Source organism: Berghia stephanieae, chromosome 9 (genome assembly GCF_034508935.2).
Source record: "Berghia stephanieae isolate SIO BIC M18660-M18661 chromosome 9, UCSD_Bste_1.3, whole genome shotgun sequence".
Lineage (NCBI taxonomy): Eukaryota > Metazoa > Mollusca > Gastropoda > Nudibranchia > Aeolidiidae > Berghia > Berghia stephanieae.
In genome coordinates this window covers 28791694-28816150 of record NC_088368.1, presented here as the reverse complement: position 1 = coordinate 28816150, position 24457 = coordinate 28791694, and the positions used below count along the sequence as shown (strand labels likewise).

At 36.1% G+C, this 24457-nt stretch overlaps 1 protein-coding gene across 1 annotated transcript in view; it reads right to left on the bottom strand.

The window, feature by feature from the left end:
• The window catches only part of LOC144979995 (glycosyltransferase 25 family member-like), a 30702-nt gene extending 16735 nt beyond the window's left edge, over window positions 1-13967 (bottom strand). The window contains exons 1-4 of the mRNA XM_078927428.1: window positions 13696-13967; window positions 5733-5845; window positions 3797-3912; window positions 1650-1714 (exon numbers count right to left, since the gene is read on the bottom strand). Of these exons, the coding sequence (XP_078783554.1) occupies window positions 1650-1714; window positions 3797-3912; window positions 5733-5845; window positions 13696-13901 (500 nt within the window). The 5' untranslated portion in view covers window positions 13902-13967. The remainder of the gene's footprint in view (window positions 1-1649; window positions 1715-3796; window positions 3913-5732; window positions 5846-13695) is intronic.
• Between the last annotated feature and the right edge of the window lie 10490 nt (window positions 13968-24457).

Here is a 24457-nt window from a genome sequence, read left to right as displayed (position 1 = left end):
ATGCTACAGTAGTGTATCACCACTCTATTAGAGACAAAAGAGGACGGGCTTTGCAGTATGGGTTTGTGCGGTCATATGTAACCTCATGATAAGTCTCTATTGCCCCATTTTAGGAAACTATTGGAAAACACATTTATAAACATCTAGCCTCAGTGAGAAAATGAGTGATGTCAAACACAAAGGAAAATGACGGAATTTACAACCATAAAAAGAAGAGAAAAAAAAAACACATACACACACACAAACACTAAAGAAAAAAGAAAAACAAAACAAAACAAAAAAGCAACAACCAAAAAACAAAAAAAAACAAAAAAAAAAAAAAAATAACAACACAATTTTATGAGGCCATGCACGGCCCCAAGCCTGTGTAAACTCAGAGGGAAATGTTGCAATAGTGGGCAGGAAACTCAACTTTGGTTAATCATAACTTCAGTTAATCACAACATTTTCGCTGATCCCAAGGTGTTGTGATTATCCAGAATGAATTGCATTTTAAATATATTATTACTTATTATAAAGGCGCCTTGAGGCTAAAGTGAAAGGTGTTATATAAATTAACTATCATTACCATTACACACATGTTGACCCAGGATTCTTTATCGTCTGTCAATACGTTTTTTCATTTCCACCCCATATTGACCCTGTAGTAAACCATTTTACTTTATTTATGATGGGCTTATTTCGGTTCATATTTCATATATTCTCCAATCTGACTAACATATATAAGCACACCAGTTTGACACAACCTTTTCTAAACAGACTCTGTATTTCACAGGGATTTGACCGTATTCAATGTAATTCAAAAGTATAGCCATGACATAATCAGTGATGATACTCACAAAAAGTCAAAAAGGAGGAAAAGTCTCGGAAAAACGGAAAACTCACCTAGAACATTCTTGCACCACAGGAAAGTAGGCAGGATGACTTCTTTTGAGTACTTGAAGAGTACTCGTGTGTTTTGGGCCTCTTTCTAGGTGGGGGCCCAACCTGTTTGGATTGCTTCTTTATATGAAGCTTATAGGCTGTTTTAATTGCCTTCTCCCGGACTGCCTTTGCTTGCTTTTTTGTTTCCGCCTTTACAACTGCTTGATCAAACATTTGTCTTTTTCTTTCCTTTTCCTCTTTCTGTTTTTGCAACTCAGCATGATACTTGCTGCGAGATACTACGCGACTACTGTAGGAAAGTTGGCATGTCCAAAAGAAGCGATATCGTGCTAGTTTTATTCTTCGATACTTAGCTTACCACATCGAACGAATTAACATGGTCGATGAACACTTCCGCAGTGGCGCAGTGGCGATGAAACCCCCCAGCTGGATCGTTCAATTTTAAAATGCCCGGAGTCCAGTAAAAGGAGGAAATTTTTTATATATATTTCTTTTTTTTAAAAAGGAGATATTTTTTAAAGATTTATTATATAAAAAAAAAAGTAAAAGGAGGAAATGAAGGAAATATCCGCGGATCGAGGATCTGAGGAGGAAAACCGAGGAAAGGAAAGAAAACCGCGGATTTCCGCGGATCCGCGGAAAAGTATCATCACTGCATTGCAATTTTTTCTTTCCTTTTTAAAAAAAGGAAAAAGATTATTTCAAAAAGAAACAGATGATATCGATTTACTTCATTTGTGTATAATTTTTTTTTCATTCCTTACTTCTTTTGCTCCATCAACAACCTTAAAGTCTGGTTATGTTCCAATGTAACATCAGCATCAACCATCTACAGAATAAAAAAAGAGGATGCGAAAGATATAAAAAGCATTAGCAGTGAAATAAAATACACAGACCTACCACAAGCTACTAACAAACAAAAAACAAAACAATATGGATAAATACAGAATGCATGATTCACTCCCTTCTATATTTGGTCATATCAAAATGGTTTCAAAAAATTGATGTAATATCATTCAGTTTGGTCACATATGCATTTCTTGCAAAAATAGCGACACTTTTAACTATTTTCCTCGAAACTTTATTGATTAAAAATGGAATCAGAAGGGAGAAAATCCGAATTTAGCAAAATTATGGCTTAAAAATAATCTGTATATGAGGCTGTATTCAAGGATCATGATATTCACCTGAAAAAAAAATACTCAAATTGTATTGAAAAACTAAAGGAAAAATTTGCTTTCATCAGTTTCCTGAATCAAATAATGAAAAATGAACCAAAAACAGACAATCTGTAGCTATTTAAAGTGTCGAAAAAGTATGTACAAAGATACTCCCACACTTTTGAACCTTTGAGAAACTAGGTCTGCTATTCTATTGGGGCTAGATCGACATTTTTTTTGGTTTCTGTTACATTATTATAACAAATATAGAAATGAATAAAAACAAATTTGAGATTTTCCTAATTATTGGTGTATTTCTTGTGGTGAACATCCCAAAAACGGCCTTTTGGACCAGCCTCATATACCTTTTAAATCTGTATATACGGTGATCTGAATATTTACAATCAGGTCCACGGTCTAACACTTTAGATTTTGGTTTAAGTGATACTAAGCTGCTAGAAGCTGTGGACTGTAAAAAAGAAATAAGCAAAAATTTACATATCAGGTTCAAAAAAGAACAAAATACCAAACATGAAATATTTCAGGATCAAAACTCTTATTGATTTTTTGTTTTTAAGGGTTTTACGCCGCTTGCAACACATTTAGGTCATATCAGCGCCAGTAAAAAGGAAGAAAATGGGATAGTCAAAAGTTCTAGAATTACAATTAAAGCATCCAAGAATAAGGCAGAGAAAGGGGAATTGGTTCAAATAGAGAACAGATGTAGGTTCCAAGAGCACACTATCAGTGTACTTAGTTTGAGATCACTAAATGTATCATCCAGACATAAGCACAGGTCCCCCCATCAAGAGGAACACACTCAATTGTTTACAAATCATACATATGTAAAAGGAAAAATAATATAGTACATAACAGAGAGATTATTTATGTGGAAAAAAAATATCATCTCCCAAAACTAACTATACATTTGACTGTTTCCCTCCCAGCTATGGTATCTGGCCAGGGCCAGGACAAAACCAAGTAATCTTATTCCAAGACAAAGACAGAAAGCATGTTGGAAAAAATATATTGTGGGATAGAAGACACAGTATGTACCTCCCTGCCCACTATGGGAGGTCAGGAACCCCACCCAGAAAACTCTTATTCAGCCAAGAAATATACCCAATGAAAACATAAACACATTACTAAAAGAACAGGTCGACGGCAGAGAAATTTCTCTGACAGATCCCATTATTAAAGGAAAAAAAAAGACATTTTATCAATTGCTTAATAACAACACCAAATAAGAGACTAGCATACCAAGGCAGATTACACATAGAATGAACCAGGACAAAGAATTAGTCAAATTAATTGAAACTGTGTTAATTTATCTCAATACGTTAAATGAACATTTTTTTTTCTTTTTTAAAAAAAGGGTTGATCATGAAGATTATCAAGCTATCAAAGTTAAAGAATACAAGTAAAAATACGAGTTAAAATTAAACTTACTAAAAAATACTAAAAGATGAGAAAAGACCAAAAAATAACAACAGCAAAAAAACAAAATCCAAACAAAACAAAACAAAACAAAAACAAAAACATTCAAAGAAATAACACAACTCAAAACAAAAACAAACAAAAACAAACAAAAAAGAAGAAAAAAAAAAAAAAACAACAATAAACATAGATATGGCAGCATGTTGTTCAAGCGTTATCCTGAACAGACTGCTTCCCGTCTGAGACTGAAACTGACACACAGGATATATATATATATGTTTACATGCAGCAGGCAAAAGGCAAGGCTTGCTTACAAAGAGGTAATCTGCCCATGTTTTGCGAGCGTACTCTAATGCTTTCTGCCTCAGTTTGATGACCGTGGCCATTCGTTTCTCCGTCCACTGAAGAGGTGAATCTTCATCGGAATAACCTATAATAACATCAAATATTGTGAGACAAAACCAGCTTTAACCCCCCTTGAATAATAAATAAATAAATAAAAGCTTTATCATAACACTCATAAACTGCCTCAAAGGTAGCTAACATCCCCCCCCCCCCCCCCTTCCAACCAAAACAAAACAAACAAAAAAATTATTAAAATCACTTTTTAACAAACTCAACTTTAATTCAATAGATTGCAGCCATGCAAACATGTGATGAGAAATGTTTTAAAGAAAAAAATGTGTCAAAATTAGATACACTTAAATTTTAAAAATTCATTTCTCTGAAAGCAATGATAAGCAAATCTTAAATCCCATAGTCCTCCCCCTGCAAACAAGTAATAAGATATTTTATAAAGAGATATATATATATTCAGTTCAGGGTCCAGACTGGAAATTACTGAAAAGACCACAATTTGTACACTCAATCTGCTTTCTAATTTTGCAAGTTTTCTACTGAAATCCAATAAAATTATTCAATAAACAAAACTTATTGGCATCACTATGAACCAAATTGAATTTTTATTTCCTTGGACAATGAAGCTCTATTGTCCTTACTACAGGTTTACCAATTCAGGGGGCAAAAATTTACTGAACTTATACGCAAACCGTCCCTTACCTGAACACGGGACTCAGTAAAAAGACATTATGTACTTACTTTTCAATAGAGGACATGACATTACAATAATAATAGATCAAGTGTGATTTTACTTTAATAGGCTTGTATCTTTGTGCTCACTGGATGGATGTTCGTAATCTAATCGGCTCATCTTCTATAAGCTTTTGACTTCCGCTCGCCCAGTGATTGGAAAATGTACAGACAGTTTAACTTACTGAATTCCGTAAATATACGGAAAATTGGCAACCCTGTTATTATTATTATTATTATTATTATGAAGACAATCAATTGGTCACATAAAATATGTAAACATAATTCATTAAGCTAAAATTAATCAAGGAAAAACAGCATTTTAGTCATCCTGTTGGATTTATTTAATATAAGACCCTACAGAAATAGTAAATCCCGGAGAAACATATGAATTGACAGCTCTGGTGTTCTTCAGGTTTTAAGAAAAACAACAAAAACATCACGGGTGCAAGTAAGTCAGACCAAAAAAAGACTGAAATCCAATTCTAACAAATTCAAAAAAGCCTGAAACTTATATTGAAATATGACCTAGGAATGAATCAAAATCCATTTTAAAAAGCCGGAAATCTTGCACCATTGTAGCGCAATATCCATTAAGCGTACACCAGTTAGGCATTATTACAATTTTTCTGACAGAAACAAAGCTATAAATGGCCAGGTACTGATTATACACCTGCATATAGTGAGCGAATGTGAGTAAAGAGCCTTTTCCAAGGACTCAATTATGCGCTGCTCAGAGCATGACTTGAACCAAGACCTTTCTTTTCCGAAGGCCTCATAGGTTAAGATTTGACTAGGCCAAAACCATGGCTCATCATTGATGACAGATACACAAGAATATGTAATACCAGCATCCAAATGCCATACTGTTATTAGTATCATTATTCTTATTATTATTATCATTATCCTTATCATTATCATCCATTACGCTTTTATCAGATAATAATCATTTATAAAAGTCAACACGAAAATATCATTTAAATAATGATAAGGTAAACTAACTACTAATATCACTGGAATTAAGAGAAAGAAGAAAAAAAAAAAAGAATACTTTTTGACACCTTAATCGTGCAGGTCAAAATCTGTGATGTTTTTAAAAAATGTAAATATAATAGTAATGGTGAATAGGTAAAATTAATTGCAAATGAAAAATAAATTTACCTTTAGCCCTTTCATCAATTTTAACCTCAACATGATGGTATAGTTTTGATGCGCCTGCTAACCACTCATTTAAAATGGCAGTAGAATTGTCCTCATTGTGATCACTCTGAATCCTAGAGAATACAAACATAACAAGAACAATATTATTTATTATTATTATTATTATTGTTGTTGTTATAATAGTGGTAGAATGAGTTGTAGTAGTATTAGTAGTAGTAGTAAATATAATAATAATAATAATAATAATAATAATAATAATAATAATAATAATAATAATAATAATAATAATAATAATAATAATAATAATAATAATAATAATAATAACAGGCATGCCTATCCTTTATTTCAAATTTCAAGAACAATACCTAGGGTAATCTTAAAAGACAGTCAAAGACAGTCAAATGTCTGATATCAAGAACATACTACAGTTATAGCGGTACTAGAGGTAATACTTAGTAGTTCCCAATCTGTTTGCAACAAAAGGTTATCCTCGTTCCCTAGTTAAATATATGTGAGACTGACTGAGAAAAATTAAAATATAAGCCAAAATCGAAGATAAAGTGTTTCCAATAGTAACAATTTTATTCAGAAAAAAATTCATATCTTGGGTTCTAAGAGATATAGAACGAAAATTTAAAGTGGTAAATGTTCAGAAAGGTATTGTCTACACCAATGCATACATAACTCAATCGGAGTGTCTACGTTCACGGTTACTTTGGGCAGTTTAGTGAGCAGCAGCATTGGGAGTCAAATTGTGACCCAACTCGCTCATAAGAAAGTTATGTCTGGAAATTGCCGTTCGCTTTTACTAAAAGTTCCAGGGGGTTCAATTACAGATGCATAACTTAGTTGTAAAGAGGAATATCGCAGATATTTTGGTATCATTATTTTCGTTACTAACTGGGCACCTAGCCTCAGGATCTACGTACACTGTAACATTTATACATGGTAACCTTGAATCGCCTTTAATGGGGAGCTGCAAGGTCTGGGCCGGACGTCCCGCTTGCTGAAAGGAAATTGATGTGCATTTCGAACCCAACACCTCTCATTTCCAGGTGCATTGATTGCCGCGTAATCCTGTCTGACAGAGATTATTGCATATGGCCTCTCATGCATTATTGTGTCCATAACAGCACCTTCCTGTGGTGTTCCCCGTTTCTACTGAGTTTGTTATGGGCGCGACCGAGTCCCCGGCGGTATAACCGGGCTAGGGAGTAGGTGGGACCCCTTCCTCTTAAGGTGCAGGAGACAGAACCCACCGATGAGTGGTACACGCTCTGCTCCTCACCCACCCACCTCACACTCATTCTGTAGTGTGGTGTCCTCTGTATGTCCTTACTTTTCTTAATCTACCCCTATAGCTCATACTTGTTTCCTAGTGCTGTAACTTTAACACTTCTATACTCCCTCTTTGGTCGGCCTGTGGCCCATGTCTTCTGCATGACTATCTGTGATTGATTGTAATCATGTATCCTTCTTAAAAAATTGAGATTTTTAGGGGAAAGGATGGTATCCCTTTGTTTAAGGCCCACAGAATCTCTCATCGACACAAATGACCCAGGACGTGACGATCCTCTGTTTATGAAATATGGCCCTTTAAGCAGAAAGAATAACTGAAATTGATAACTGCAAGCCAGGAAACAGTAGGTGGCGGGGAATGGGCGACCGTCAATCATGAAAGAGACTGTGGGAAAGACAAAATGAAGGCTACTTGACTAAACCCTATAAAAAAATTAATTATATGAGGAACATGCATCTGCAGCTCAACTCCTGATGTTATGCAGCTGACAAGGAATACAGGTTAGGGTGGGAAGACAGACCAGAGACTCCCCAGCATGCCATGACAAACAAAAGGAAAGCATACGAGCTCGGACGTCGCCTCGAAAAAGGTCCGCGCCAGACAGTGAGTACCCAGGCTGATCTGCGCGAAAAGTCAGCTACTGGGACAAATAAATTCCACAAACATTTGAATATTTTACAAATTAACATTTGTGGAATCAGGAATAAAAAGACAGAGCTAAAGAAATTATTAAATGAAAAGGAAGTTCACATTGCTTTACTTCAGGAAACCCTGTATAAAATAGTGATCCATATATTGCTGGTTATACATACTATACCTGCAAATGTGACGACTGCCGTGGTGTTATTACTTATATAAGAAATGACATCACAGGAGATGTTACTTCTAAACCATCACAGAACTCAACCGATGTACAGAAAGTCACCTTATGGCACCTAAATAAGAAATTTACCATTTACAACATTTACAACCCTCCACGGTGTACTATAAACCTAACAGATCTAAACAGTTCCCAATACAACAACACAATAATTGCTGGTGACTTCAATGGCCACTCTCCACTATGGGGATACAAAAATTTAAACAACACAGGAAAAGAACTAGAAAAGCTTTGCAATACAACCAACCTCACCATTTTACAAAATGCAGACTCAGTCCCCACCCTTCTTCACAGAGCTCATATGTCCCTGAGTCATCCCAATCTAACCATCATCTCCTCTGACCTTCTGAATTCTTGTCACATTAAAGTCCTGGATGAAATAGGCAGTGACCATAAACCAATTTTAACACAAATGACAGTTCAAACACAGAAGAAAACATTTGAGCAGAAATCCAAATGGAATTTCAAGAAAGCAAACTGGGATGTTTTCACAGCAACATTAGATAACCAGCTTCCAAAAATTACAGATACATCAAGTGTAGAACATTTAAACGAAGCCCTCACCAAAGCCATTCTTGCAGCTGCAAAAGCAGGAATTCCAAGAGGTAGTCGACAGAATTACAAACCCTTCTGGAGCAAAGAAATTGAAAAAGCAGTAAATGCAAGAAAGGAAACAAGGAAAAACTTAGAGGAAAACAAAACCATTAAAAACAAGATTGAGTACAATAAAGCATCGGCAATTGTCAAAAGAACTATTAACAACGCTAAAAGAAAGAAATGGGCAGACATATGCGCTAATATTGACCTCAATCAAAATGGAAAAAGCATGGGCCTTACTTAATAATCTTAACAATGAAACCCCGAAAACCAACCCAAAGCCCATGAAAACTACAGAAGGAACAATCGTAGATGACCAAAAAAAAGCCATGATCTTCAACAAACATTTTGCTTCAGTAAACAAGGCATCAAAAAGAAGTGAAAAGGACAAAAAATTGATTAAAGACCTTAAACATCAAGAAAAGGCCCCAAAAGCTATCTCATACCTGTTCAAAGAGGGCTTTACCATGTCAGAACTTCACAGAGCTATGAAAAAACTCAAGTTAAGGAAATCCCCTGGACCAGATAAGATACACAATGAAATGCTCTTGCATCTTAGCGTGAGAGGTAAACAGATGCTTCTCAAACTTATAAATCTAACATGGGAGACAGGAATAGTACCAAGGGGATGGAAAAATGCTATTATAATTCCAATCTTAAAGAAAGATAAACCACCCGACGAAACGAAAAGTTACCGACCAATATCTCTCACCTCATGTGTTGGAAAGATCGCTGAGAGAATGGTAAATAACCGATTATACTGGTGGCTAGAGACATGTGGCCTACTAAATAAATATCAGGCAGGCTTTAAGATAGGGCAAAGAACAGAAGATCAATTGTTTAGATTAAGTCAAAAAATAACTGATGGCTTTCAAGATGGAAAACATACAGTCGCAGTTTTTGTTGATCTCCAACAAGCCTATGACAAAGTATGGAGGAAAGGGTTGTTATCAAAAATGATGGACTACGGAATTGATGGAAATCTCTACTTCTGGATTAAACAATTTCTCAGTAACAGAACAATCCAAACAAAAATTAATAACGGACTGTCAAACAGAGAAGTATTAGAGGAAGGTCTCCCACAAGGATCCTGCCTCAGCTGTACTCTCTTTCTTATTTTTATAAATGATCTACCAGAAGTATTACAGACAGAAAAGGCCCTATATGCTGACGATTTAGTTATGTGGTATACTACGAAGCACCTACCAATAGCCTCCAATAGAATAAATGAAGATTTAGAAAGCTTAAACACCTTCTGTGATAAATGGAAATTAAAAGTTAATTGCAATAAAACAGTCTACTCTATATTTACTAAGAGCCATCCTGTTTCCAAGAAAGAAATAACACTCTCCATCCAAGGCCATCGACTCGCGAAAGAAGAAAACCCCACATATTTGGGCATACAGTTAGACAGACAACTATCTCTGAACAAACACACTCAGAATGTAAAAATCAAAGCCACAAAGAGACTCCAGTTACTAAAACGACTAGCCAGTACTAATTGGGGAGCAGACAAAACTCGCTTCGACAACTCTATTTAGGCTATGTGCGTTCCGTCATGGACTACAATTTAGCCCTCCAAAATGTAGGTAGTAAAAACACACACAAAACCTTGGACAGAGTACAAAACCAAGCCCTTCGCTTCATCTCCGGTGCCCTAAGATCGACACCCACAGCAGCATGTGAAATACATACTAATGTGGAACCACTTGGACTTCGCAGAGAATCAGCAGTGCTTGAAATGGTTGAAAGATACAAACGAAAAGAGGAAAACTATCCAAACAGAATTCTGGCAGAGAAATGGAAACCAAGAACAAGATTAAAACAAAAATCCCTGCTACACATTGCTAACAACTTGAATGAAAGACACAGACTCCCAGAAAACAGAGAAAAATCTATTTTAATCAGTCAAAAACCTCCATACGCCGAACTAAAACTTCCAAAAATAAAGACTAACCTCGTAGAAGAAACAACAAGAAATAAAAACAAATCAGATATACAAACATTAGCAATGAAGACAATACAAGAATACCCAGACAACTGGATACATGTTTACACAGATGGATCTGCCCACAAAGGAACTAAAAATGCTGGGTATGGGTTTGTAGTAGAATACCCAGATAAAACCTGTGATAAAATCCACAATTCTTGCGGAAGCTCCTGCTCAAACTACGAGGCAGAGGCAGTTGCAATAGAAGCCTCACTGCGACACCTCTCTTCTGTTTTCCAGCTAAACCCTTCAAAACTTCAAAACGCTGTCATCTTCACAGACTCCAAATCGGTTCTCCAAGCTCTCGATTTAGATAAACTCTCCTCAACGTTCAATAGTTTAAGATCTCAACTAGATGAATTCCTTACAACACACAGAGTAGACTTATCTCTCCAGTGGATACCGGGACATTCAAATATACCAGGAAATGACAATGCAGACAGACTAGCCAGACTCGGATCAACACTTTTACAACCATCAATTCCAGTATCCTTAGACACAGCGAAACAAATAATCAAAACAAATAAGAGAGAAGAATGGATGAACAGTTGGGCAATGAGCACCACGGGTAGATGTATGTTTTCCCATATGACCACTCCTGTAAAGACTGATTGCCTAAATAAGCTCAGAAGACACCAGCAAAGCATAATCTTTCAACTAAGAACACAACACATACCGCTCAACAACCATTTAAGCAAAATTACAAAAGACACATCCCCTTCCTGCCCCCTATGTCAACACCCCAATGAAACAGTAACACACCACTTGCTTGAATGTCAACCTCTTGAAGACCTGAGATGCACATTCCTCCCACCAAATCCAAGCATCAGTAACACACTTTATAGTCACCTGGAACAATTACAAAAGACATCTAACTTCTACGTCATGGCACAAGACCGAAGGGCTAGAGCTCAGGTGGTCGCTGGTTCGGATAAGTAAGTAAGTAAGAATCGCCTTTAATGGGTTAAATTGTATTGTTTGATTTTTAAAATGATTTTTAAAAAATAATACACACACACACATACACACACACACACACACACACACACACACACAGAGGTCCATCCACTGCTTGTATTGCAGCGGCAAACCAGTTACGGAGCTACCGTGTACTTAGATCCTGAGGCTAGGTGCTCGGTTACCGTGTACGTAGACACTGCCTAACTCAATTTATGAAATTTGCACATCTCCAGGTTTTCTCAGCCAGCCACACATATAATTAAAAAATAACAGTATTACTTGGATAACTCCTCAAGATAACGCTGCCACAGATGAGGAGAATAACTGACTACAACGAAAACAAAAAAAAACCATTGTGATAGAGAATAGCTTTCCAATTTCTATATTATATGGACGGTTGATAATGTGGTGGTGGTGGTTGAGTAGTGGTTGTAGGGATGATGATAATTTGGTGGTAGTTGTAGTAGTGATAGGAATGATGATGTTGAGATGGTTCTGGTAGTAGTCGGGACTCAATGGATGATAGTACTTCTGATTAGCTAATACGGAGAAAATAGTTTGGTGGACTATTTTCACTGTATGGTGAAAATAGTCGGTAAGATTTTATTTTTTTTGTCAATTTAAAGGACTGAATAAATCCAACCATAAAATGTTGCTCATGTTTTGTGCTCATTGTGTTCAATGAATGATTTAATGTCTCAATAAATGTTTATTGTAGGCTTTTCATGGTTTGGAGACCTACGAATGGCTCCAATCATATTTGATGAGATTTCCCTGAAAACCAGGGGTAGGTAACTCTGGCGTCATTTTAGTCACTTAGGAAAATTCTCTAGCCATTAATATTATTTTATTCTGAAAGGCCTTTGAATTCCCTTTAAAATCAAAATGATACCCTATTTGTTCACTTTTAATGATTTTGAATTTTGACAAAATTTCCTCTGAAAAAGTAAATGGTGAAATCTGGCTTTTGGAATCCAACAAACGCTAACGGCAATTTCAATTTCCAGTTACAACTCTCTTATGGGCGAGTTGGGTCACAAATTGACTCCCACTGCTGCTGCTCACTAAACTGTCCACTTATCTGATTTTCACAATTTTGGTATCATTAGATTCGTGTTGAGCTTAATACCAAAAGTAGCCAAAAGGGGAGACCTTCCGAAAGCTCCTAGCGCTAGCGTTTCAATTTGTATTTTCGCCGCGGATCTTTAGAAGCATTTAGAAAACTCTAGAACAAACCTTGATAGATTTGTGAAAGTTTAAAAGTTCCTAATTTGACGATTGTTTTTATTCTCGGCCATTTTGATTTGTGAAATATTGAAAGGTAGTGCAAAGCAGTCCTAGGTTGTTGTTTTTTTCTATTTGGGTTAGCTCGAGGTCGGAGGATTTTTTTTTCTATTAGTGTTCGTTATAAATCTTAGTAAAGTTGATAGGGTATTTGTTTTTCCTATTAGGGTTAGTTAAAGTAAAAAGTTAAAAGGTACTAGGTTTTATTTTTTCTTAGGGTTAGTTGAGGGAATATTTGAGTTGATTTCCTTAGCACTAGGAGCTTTCGAAAGGCCTCCCACTAAAAGAGAGCTTGATCAACTTGATCTCTTCTGCTCTATAACTTTAAATGGTAAACTTGCCTTACTTGACTTAAACTTAAGGCAGTGTCTACGTACACGGTAACCGGGCACCTAGCCTCAGGATCTACATACACGGTAGCTCCGGTAACTGGTTTGCCGCTACAATACAAGCTATTGATAGGATAGACCTCGTTCTGTATGTGTGTTTGTGTTATTGTTATTTTTTAAAATCAAACAATACAATTTAACCCATTAAAGGCGAGACTCAAGGTTACCTTGTATAAATGTTACCGTAGATCCTGAGGCAAGGTGCCCGGTTAGTAACGAAAATAATGATACAAAATTATCTGCGATTGTTCCTCTTTAACTTTATAACGAAGTTATGCATCTTTAATTGAACCCCTCTAAAACTTTTAGTAAAAGAAAACGCAATTTCCAGTCATAACTTTCTTATGGGCGAGTTGGGTCACAATTTGACTCCAAACTGCATACAGTTACGTAGATACTCCCTGCCGTAAACAATGAAAGCAGAACCGTTCAGATACTGTACTGTGACAAATAATGCATCAGTGACTATAAATGACTGCGAAATTGTGTTCTTCAAACTTAACCCAAACTAGCGCTTCACTTTTCGGCACCTGTCTATTGGCCGGAATCAGCAGACTACCTACCACAAACCGATCCTATCCTTTGGATAGTCCAGTCTTTCGATCAGTCCCAAAAACCAAGGTAGAGTATGAGCTTTGTTACGCACAAGTGTTGCTATCAAAACAGTAGGTAAGAGTTCCTCATCTTCAGAAGTTGCTCCGCATTGAGCACAACTTGAAAGAAGAGGAATTAAAATGAAAATAACGACACATAAACTATGTAGCTTCATTATTCTTATTTTATTAGACACGTCAATGTTTCAGCAGCCATCATAACCCGACTCGACCGTTCTGACTTTTCTTCTGATAAGAGTCTCTTAAAAAAGAGCTGGGCGAGATTTCTAGTCTTCGTTTGAATATCATAAACATATCATTATTTTTAAAGCAATATGTGGTGTTTTTGGCCACCTAGATGCGTTCGATTAATTTTCAGTCAAACATATTTGATAACAAATTGAAAATTACTACCGACAGTCTTTAATAGTGTTAAATTTAATCTCAATAATTTTTGTTGCGATACATAATAAACAAATACTTTTTGCCCAGTTTGATCAGGACACTAATCCTACCTTTTATAAACAAAAGAGCATAGAACTGTGTTTTCCGTCCACCAGTGGACTGAATACACAACTGTGTTTTCCGTCCACCAGTGGACTGAATGCAGCTGTGTATCCCGTACACCAGAAGAGTTTATAAAGGTTAAAGTGTTTGACCGAAAGCGAGAAGGCGAGGTGGCCGGCTGTTTTAGCACAGCGTAACTGTAACCGGATGGGGTGAGTTAGGGATTCGAGCTCCTTTCTCTGTATAATATTTACTTTCTTTCTTTCTTTTTTTTTTTGTACTCCCTTTGCAAAAATTCATAATTTTCAACTTCGACACATTCACACCATTCATAGTTACTAGAAAAGTTTTATCGACTTTTAACATTTTAAAATGTATTTACTTTTACTCACTTTTAAGTTTAATATTTTAATTTAGGACACAGTGAGGACTTTGGATACGAGAGACTCTTTCCTTTTAAAAACATGTAGTTTAATTCGTTTACCAGTAATTAGGGTAAATCATAGAATTAAACGAATAAGAATACGTACGGAGCCTAAAAAGTGTCCACCAATGAAAGCATTCAGCGCCATTATATCATGGGCTGGGAATGCAAACATTACCATTCTTTCGGTCTCTATGTCAACATAACGACACAAGAAAAACAACAAACAATATCAAAATCCACAATAAAATGGTTCAGAACTGTTGCGTATATTTATGCTTCAATAAAGCTGTCAAAAAATGAAGTTAGAGAATGTGTGTAATCGTGTATTATAATAACCTATAATGTGTTTTCCAACCACAACATCATCACTGTCACTACTACTACAACCACCATTACCACTTCATCACTACGACAATTACTACAACCACCAACACTATATCATTATCACTACCAATAGGGTACACCACCAATACATCATCATCACCACCACTACTACTACACCATCACTACCACCACTATTACAACAACCACCACCACATCATCATCACTACCTCTACTACTACAACCACCACCACAATATCATCACTACCACTATTACTACAACCACCAGCACCACATCATTATCACTACCACTACAACTATACCACCACCAGCACATCAACACCACTACCATAATACTACAACCACCACAACCACATCGTCATCACTACCACTACTACTGCAACCACCACCACCACCATATCATTATCATTACCACTACTACTACAACCACCACAACCACATCGTCATCACTACCACAACTACTACAACCACCACCACTATATCATTATCACCACCACTGCACCACCACTACATCATCATCACTACTACAACCACCACCACTCCATCATCATCACTACCACTACTACTACATCATCACTACCACCACTATTACAACAACCACCACCACATCATCATCACTACCTCTACTACTACAACCACCACCACAATATCATCACTACCACTACTACTACAACCACCAGCACATCATCATCACTACCACTACTACTGCAACCACCACCACCATATCACCATCATTACTACTACTACTACTACTACTACTACTACTACTACTACTACTACTACTACTACTACTACTACTACTACTACTACTACTACTACTACTACTACAACCACCACCACCACCACCATATCATTACCATTACCACTACTACTACAACCACCACAACCACATCGTCATCACGACCACTACTACTGCAACCACCACCACCACCACCAGATCATCACCATTACAACTATACTACAACCGCCACCAACACATCATCATCACTACCACTACTACTACAACCGCCACCACATCATCATCACTATTACTATTACTACAACTACAACCACCACCACCACATCATCGTCAACACCACTACTACTACAATCACCAACACCATATCATCCTCACTACCACCAGTACTACAATCACTACCATTAGGTTTTAGAGGTTTACTTCTTTTGAAATAAGATATATCATAATATAATTCTAATCAGTTATATATTTAGAACTAGATACTATACAATACGTATGCCAAATACCATCCCAATTCCCTTTTCTTGTGTGTGGGAATTCCTCTTTCGGCATTGAAATTCCTACGAGTGGTGTCTGAAATTCCTGTGAGCCAAATTTAAAGTTGGGTCCCTTTGCTATGATGATGCAGTGAGTGTGAGACTCACCGAGAGAGTCATCCATACACACATAAACAACAGAAACAATTTAAAAACATAACTATGACACGAAACCACTCACACACGGGGTATACTATTTATCCTTTTCTCTATATAGAACAGGACAAGACAAACAAGAGCTTGACTCTCTCTACACTTAGCATTGATGTTTGTCGTCTGACGAGTTCAACTCTCGGTCGACCTGTCAATATTCCTTTTTGCCTTGGACGTAATCATTAATAGAATGTTGTGTGGTTTTGACCGTGAAGAAAACATTAAGAAGTCACATTTATATCATTTTAGAGACATCGCTTTGAATCATTTTGATTAAACGAGCGATCAGGAAGATATTTTCTTAGATTTCATGAACGGCCGATCAGCGCTTGTTTACTATAGTAACGCGATTCCCAGCCAATGTCTCAATGGCAGATATTTTTCTCATCGAGGCCGCTGGTTGGTTAGCCAATAAGAGCACCGTACGGTTACCATTGGGTAAATTCCATGGGGTAAATAGACATGAATTTTAAGCTGACCATTGTCTTTCTCTTACTTATAATGCCAGGTTCCGGCGAGGTTTGTTGGACAATGACGACTTTATACTTGGTGAAATTGTTCTAATTCAATTTGACATAATTTAAAGATGAGTAATCTTCTTAACTTAAAAAAAAAATTATTGCACAATTTAATTAGTCAAATACTTCGTTAAGATAATTATTGAAATGAATACACTAAGTAAGCTATTGAGTCGAAATTTATTGCTTTGTGCATTCCTTGTACATAACAAATGAGTCCGGAGAAAATCAAAACGAAAACGAACAAACAAACAAAAACTACCCCCCCCCCCCCCCCCCCCCCCCCCCCCCCACATATTTTATCTATCTATCTATCTATCTATCTATCTATCTATCTATCTATCTATCTATCTATCTATCTATCTATCTATCTACATACCTACCTATCTATTTATCCATTAATAGGTTTGTCTTTCTGTCTGTTTATCTATCCATTTCATTTTTTAGTTACACGTATTTCCATCGGGAGTTCATTAATTGTTGAAGGCTCTATTTATTAATCTGCTTTTGTAAATAAAATCAAATGTTTATCCTACAACAATCTCTGTAACTGTAAGTGTAAGATTAGGCAACTGTTGTCCTATGAAGTCTTAGCATGTCCTGTAATTTCATGAATTAAAAAAGAGGGACAAAGGAGGACCCTCACCTCGATCACCAATGCAGCTAGACAAAGAAATTATGGCACGTGGTGTGTATCAAAATGCACAAACACACACATATGTAACACACGCATGCTGACGTCATGAAGCATCGCCCGAGCATTATGGCCTACAGCCACAGCGCATGTGATGAGCGTTGACCAATCAGAATCATTCATTTGTAAGGTTGTCAGGGAAAAACATAGACTTGTTTACAGTTTTTAAAGTTCATTATTGGTTGAACCATGACATTGTAGAAACAGTCATGCTTTCTCTGAGATAGATAAAGACACGCCCTTTGCTGTGATATCTTACATGGTATTGGTGGAGAAAAAGACTCGGTATTACTAAGCCTTGGAAAGGGTGGCTCTCTGAGAGAAAGTCAACTCTCGTTTTGAATGTGTCACTGATAGTTGCATTTTTAAACTTGAAATTTATATAACTTATCGTCAATGTTTATATTGAATTATTATGTTTTCATGTAGAAAAATGATTGTAGTTTCTGAAACAACCAAAAACTGAAATTTGATAATTTTGACCATTTCCACTTTAAAACCGGTTCTCTTCGTTTTCCAAATCCCGACTTAATACCGCTTCGAGCCGGAGGGTCACAAATGACTTGCTGCGCATTATGGACCAAGGAAAAACCACCCTCCTTAGTCTTCTCGATCTTTCGGCGGCCTTTGACACCATCGACCATGCCATACTACTTCGAAGGCTATAAGTTACTTTCGGCATATCAGGCACTGCTCTAAACTGGTTTGCATCATATCTTACTCAAAGAACTCTTTCAGTTTTAATTGGGGATGTAACTTCGTTAGACGTGACCTTCATTTTGGTGTACCTCAAGGATCCGTTTTAAGTCCAATCCTCTTTGTACTTTACACTTCCCCTGTTGTGAGAATCTTAGAGCAACATTCTCTCGCTTACCATATGTACGCCGACGATACACAGATATATAGCATGTATTTGCAATCCGATATAGTTTGAAAGATAACTGTTTACGAACAATGCATCAACCATGTGATGAGATGGATGTCTGCAAATAGATTAAAATTAAATGGCGACAAGACTGAATCCTTATTCGTTGCTAGTTCCAATAATAAGACAGATCCATTTACACTGGCACTGACAATCAACGATAATGACAAAATACAACTCACAACATCAGCAAAAAATCTCGGCATCACCTTAGAGAGTGATCTGTCTATGAACAAACATATTAACAATGTAAGAACAAGTGCTATCTGCATTCTAAGAAATATCAGGACAATCAGACCATTTATTATTAGGGAAACTTGCAACAAATTGGTAGCATCTTTGATATTCCCGAAAATGGACTACTGCAATGCACTGTTTGTTGGTCTCACAAAGGACAAAATAAACAAACTCCAGAAAATACAGAACATGGCCGCCCGCGTTGTACTGCAGAAAGACGGGGAAACTGCAGCTCCCGAATTACTAGAGCAGCTGCATTGGCTGCCAGTGGACCCGCGGATTAAATATAAATCTTCAACTATCGTTTTCAAATGCTTGGAGGGCTCGTCACCAGCATATCTCTCAAATCTCGTTGAACGGTATAACCCACAGCGATCGCTTCGATCAACGAACGACCTCAAATTGAAAACACCCCGCTGTCGAGTGGAGGCTGGTGAACGCGCCTTTCGGCATTCTGGCCCAAGGTTGTGGAATTTACTACCACTAGAGATACGTTCTTCGTCTTCACTAGAGGAATTCAAGCGTCGATTGAAGACATTCTTATTCCGACAGGCTTTCTTTTGATTATGTGTATAATTAGCGTTGTTCGTGAACTGTGTTAGGGCTTAATGATTAAGTAAGTTAATCTATGTTATGCGCCCAGAGCCCTCCTGATTCAGGGATGTTTGGTGCACTATAAATCTATACCATTATTATTATTATTATTATTATATTATTAATTATTATATTATTATTATTATTATATTATTATTATTATTATTATATTAATTTATATTATTATTATTATTAATTATTATTATTATTATTATTAATTATTATTATTATTATTATTATTATTATTATTATTATTTTTTATTAATTATTTTATTATATATTAAATATGAATACACCAATGTGGGGAGTATGAATCATAGTTAGGATACTGAGACTTTATCGGCGGGTTTCGTAAAAAAGCATTACTTCTTTACGAAGCCTGACATCATCCGACAAAGCTATGGGAAGTAGACAACTGTGGGGAGTGAAGCTGAGACTCAGGTAAGAGTACACTAATAAGGAGTGAACCTGAGACTATGATTATCGGCGGGTTTCGTAAAAAAAGCATTTACTTTATTACGATAACCGACAATACCGGGCAAAGTTATGGCAAGTAGGCAACTTTGTGGAGTGAACCTGAGACACAGGGAAGAGTATACCAGTGGGGAGTGAACCTGAGACTATAGTTATCACTGGGTTTCGTAAAAAAGCAATAATTACTTCTTTTTTTTTTAACCTGACAATATCAGACAAAGTTATGGCAAGTAGGCAACAGTGGGGAGTGAACCTGAGACTCAGGGAAGTGTACACCAGTCGGGGAGTGAACCTGAGACTATGGTTATAGGCGGGTTTCGTAAAAAAGCAATAATTCCTTTTATACGAAACACGACAAAACCTGACAATATCATTCGATTAGGTACTGGATAACCAAAATAAATATCACTGACAACAGTACCCGATATTGGTATCGACAAGTACCCATTACTCTTCACGTCTGCTGGAAAAAGGTGTCACCAGGTTGGCGGATTTTTATCATCGTATGCCCCCGGGGGGGGGGGGGGGGGGGGGGGGGGGAAATGGCCAGGCGTATGGCGGATTTTTTATGATTTGTATACCCTTTAAAAAGTAAATGTAGAGCAATGAAGTCCAATTATTTCTTCTTTACTCCACATCAAAGTGACGGATATTTTTGGTGGATTTTGAGAAAATGTCGCAGGTGAAGTAGAATAAAGTTGGTGGATTGCTGGCATAAAGTTGGCGGAATTTTTGCAAAGGCGAAAGGTACTACAAGGCAATACTGGCTGGACAGTTTGGCATATTTTTTGCCAAATGTCCTTTTTTTTGGCAGAATTTGAAGTCGTCTGGCAGAGAAAAAACGGGTTGGCAGTTTGGCAGATAATTGGCAGATTTTATTTTCCGAGGCCTAGATTATAATAATAATAATAATAATAATAATAATAATAATAATAATAATAATAATAATAATATATAATAATAATAATAATAATGATAATAATAATAATAATGATAATAATAATAATAATAATAATAATAATAATAATAATAATAATAATAATAATAATAATAATAATAATAATAATAATAATAATGGCCAGGCGTATGGCGGATTTTTTATGATTTGTATACCCTTCAAAAAGTAAATGTAGAGCAATGAAGTCCAATTATTTCTTCTTTACTCCACATCAAAGTGACGGATATTTTTGGTGGATTTTGAGAAAATGTCGCAGTTGAAGTAGAATAAAGTTGGTGGATTGCTGGCATAAGTTGGCGAATTTTTGCAAAGGCGAAAGGTACTACAAGGCAATACTGGCTGACAATTTGGCATATTTTTGCCAAATGTCCTTTTTTTGGCAGAATTTGAAGTCGTCTGGCAGAGAAAAAACGGGTTGTGCAGTTTGCAGATAATTGGCAGATTTTATTTTCCGAGGCTAAATAATAATAATAATAATAATAATAATAATAATAATAATAATAATAATAATAATAATAATAATAATAATAATAATAATAATAATAATAATAATAATAATAATAATAATAATAATAATAATAATAATAATAATAATATAATAATAATAATAATAATAATAATAATAATAATAATAATAATAATAATAATAATAATAATAATAATAAATAATAATATAATAATAAATATATAATAATAATATAATAATAATAATAATAATATAATAATAATAATAATAATAATAATAATAATAATAATAATAATAAATAATAATAATAAAATAATAATAATAATAATAATAATAATAATAATAATAATAATAAATAATAATAATAATAATAATAATAATAATAATAATATTTAATATAATAATTATATAATAATAATAATAATAATAATAATTTAATAATAATAATATAATAATAATAATAATAATAATAATAATAATAATAATATATAATAATAATAATAATAATAATAATGGTATAGATTTATAGTGTGCCAAACATCCCTTCTTCAGGAGGGCTCTGGGCGCATAACATAGATTAAGCCCTAACACAGTACACGAACAACGTTAATTATACACATAATTAAAAGAAAGCCTGTCGGAATAAGAATGTCTTCAATCGAAGGTCACGCTCTGAAAAAGTTACTTCCCCAATTAAAACTGATTGAGTTCTTTGAGTAAGATATGATGCAAACCAGTTTAGAGCAGTGCCTGATATGCCGAAAGTAACTTGTAGCCTTCGAAGACGTATTGCATGGTCGATGGTGTCAAAGGCCGCCGAAAGATCGAGAAGACTAAGGATGGTGGTTTTTCCTTGACCAATAATTTGCAGCAAGTCATTTGTGATTCTCATTAATGCTGTTTCTGTGCTATGATTTTGCCGATAGGCCGATTGATAGCGCTCATCGAGGTTATTATGTTTCACTGGACATGAAAGTTGTTTTAGAACAGTCTTTTCTAGAATTTTGGAGATGAATGGTAGATTTGATACAGCTCTAAAAATTTTTAATTTAAACAATGTTATTTATATAATGTATAGGTCTACTCCACGTTTTCCGTGGCAATTTTTATGTATTAGTGATTTTTTTAAACTTGGAAAATGAAAAAAAAATTATGACATCGGCCTTGCGATTTTTTTGTTTTACAAAACTGATGAGTTTTCAAAGGGGGTACTGTAAATAGTACGGAAAAGTAGAAAACGGTAAGGGCTGCCTGAAGCCGGTGGTCGTAAAATACTAACGAAAGAGTGAAATTGGAAAGGCTGAAAATGGAAATCTACCAATTCATAGTCATCTACCTTCCTAGCTATCTCTCATTGTGTCCACTCATCCACTTATTTATCCATTAATATACATATAGACCCAGCTATCACCCGGTTGTTTACTCGCCCTCTCTCACCTCCCCCCCCCCCCCCCTTTCTCTCTCTCTCTCTCTCTCTCTCTCTCTCTCTCTCTCTCTCTCTGTCCCCCTCTCTCTCTTTCTCCATCCCTCCCCCTCTCTCTCTCTCTCTCTCTCTCTCTCTCTCTCTCTCTCTCTCTCTCTCAATTCCCCCTCTCTACCGGTTCGCCCCCCCCCCTTCCCCCCCTTTTTTTGTTTGTTTATTTAATTTTTTTTTGTTTTTTTTTTTGTTTTTTTTTCTCTCTCCCCTCTTTTCTATCTATCTATCTATCTATCTATCTATCTATCTATCTATCTATCTATCTATCTATCTATCTATCTATCTATCTATCTATCTATCTATCTATCTATGTATCTATCTAACTATCTATCTATCTATCTATCTATCTATCTATCTATCTATCTATCTATCTATCTATCTATCTATCTATCTATCTATCTATCTATCTATCTATCTATCTATCTATCTATCTATCTATCTATCTATCTGTTTATCTGTATAGTCCACTTTACTATCGCATCGCCATCCGATCGTTCGTATTTCCTTCACGAAGATTCGACCTTCGCTCATCCAACAACCCCCCCCCCCCCCCCACCTCCTCCGTGACTTTTTCACCTCGCCCCCGCCACCACCCCCTACTGTTTCACTACAGCTTTCTATTACTAACTACTATTACTACTACTACTACTACTACTACCACTATACTACTACTACTACTACTACTACTACTACTACTACTACTACTACTACTACTACTACTACTACTACTACTACTACTACTACTACTACTACTACTACTACTACTACTACTACTACTACTACCACTACTACTACTACTACTACTACTACTACTACTACTACTACTACTAGTATGTCTTTTATCTTCCATTATTTTCTGGAAGGTTCTGTTCCTTGACGCTGACCTTTTCTTATCAATTAGATCACCCCCCTGGGGCACCCTATCCTCTACCCACGCAACGCTAACATTTCATTCATCCGCCATCCGATCGTTCGTATTTCCTTCTCGAAGATTCGACCTTCGCTCATCCAACAACCCCCCCCCCCCACCCCCACCCACCTCCTCCGTGACTTTTTCACCTCGCCCCCGCCACCGCCCCCTACTGTTTCACTACAGCTTTCTATTACTAACTACTATTACTACTACTACTACTACTACTACTACTACTACTACTACTACTACTACTACTACTACTACTACTACTACTACTACTACTACTACTACTAATATGTCTTTTATCTTCCATTATTTTCTGGAAGGTTCTGTTCCCTGACGCTGACCTTTTCTTATCAATTAGATCACCCCCCTGGGGCACCCTATCCTCTACCCACGCAACGCTAACATTTCATTCATACTGCAACCACCATTGAGTACAGACGATACAAGTTATTTTTCATTATATTTTATTTGTTTTCCACGTTTATTTGTGTATTGTTGTGCTGACGAAGGGTTTTACCCGAAACGTCCATTGTCTGTTTTGTTCCCATACGAAGCCTTTCCATTTTCACTCTTTCGTTAGTATAAATAGTACGGTTTGGCAGATCTTTGTGGTAATTGGCAGATTTTCTAAATCCAGTTGGCAGCATGGCAGAAAATAATCTGGCAACCCTGTCATCTCTGCAGTCTGCAGCTCTGCATGATATTCAGCAGGGTTGCCAGTTTGGCATTTTAAATGCCAGATTCCAAAAATTTTTGAAAACCGTTT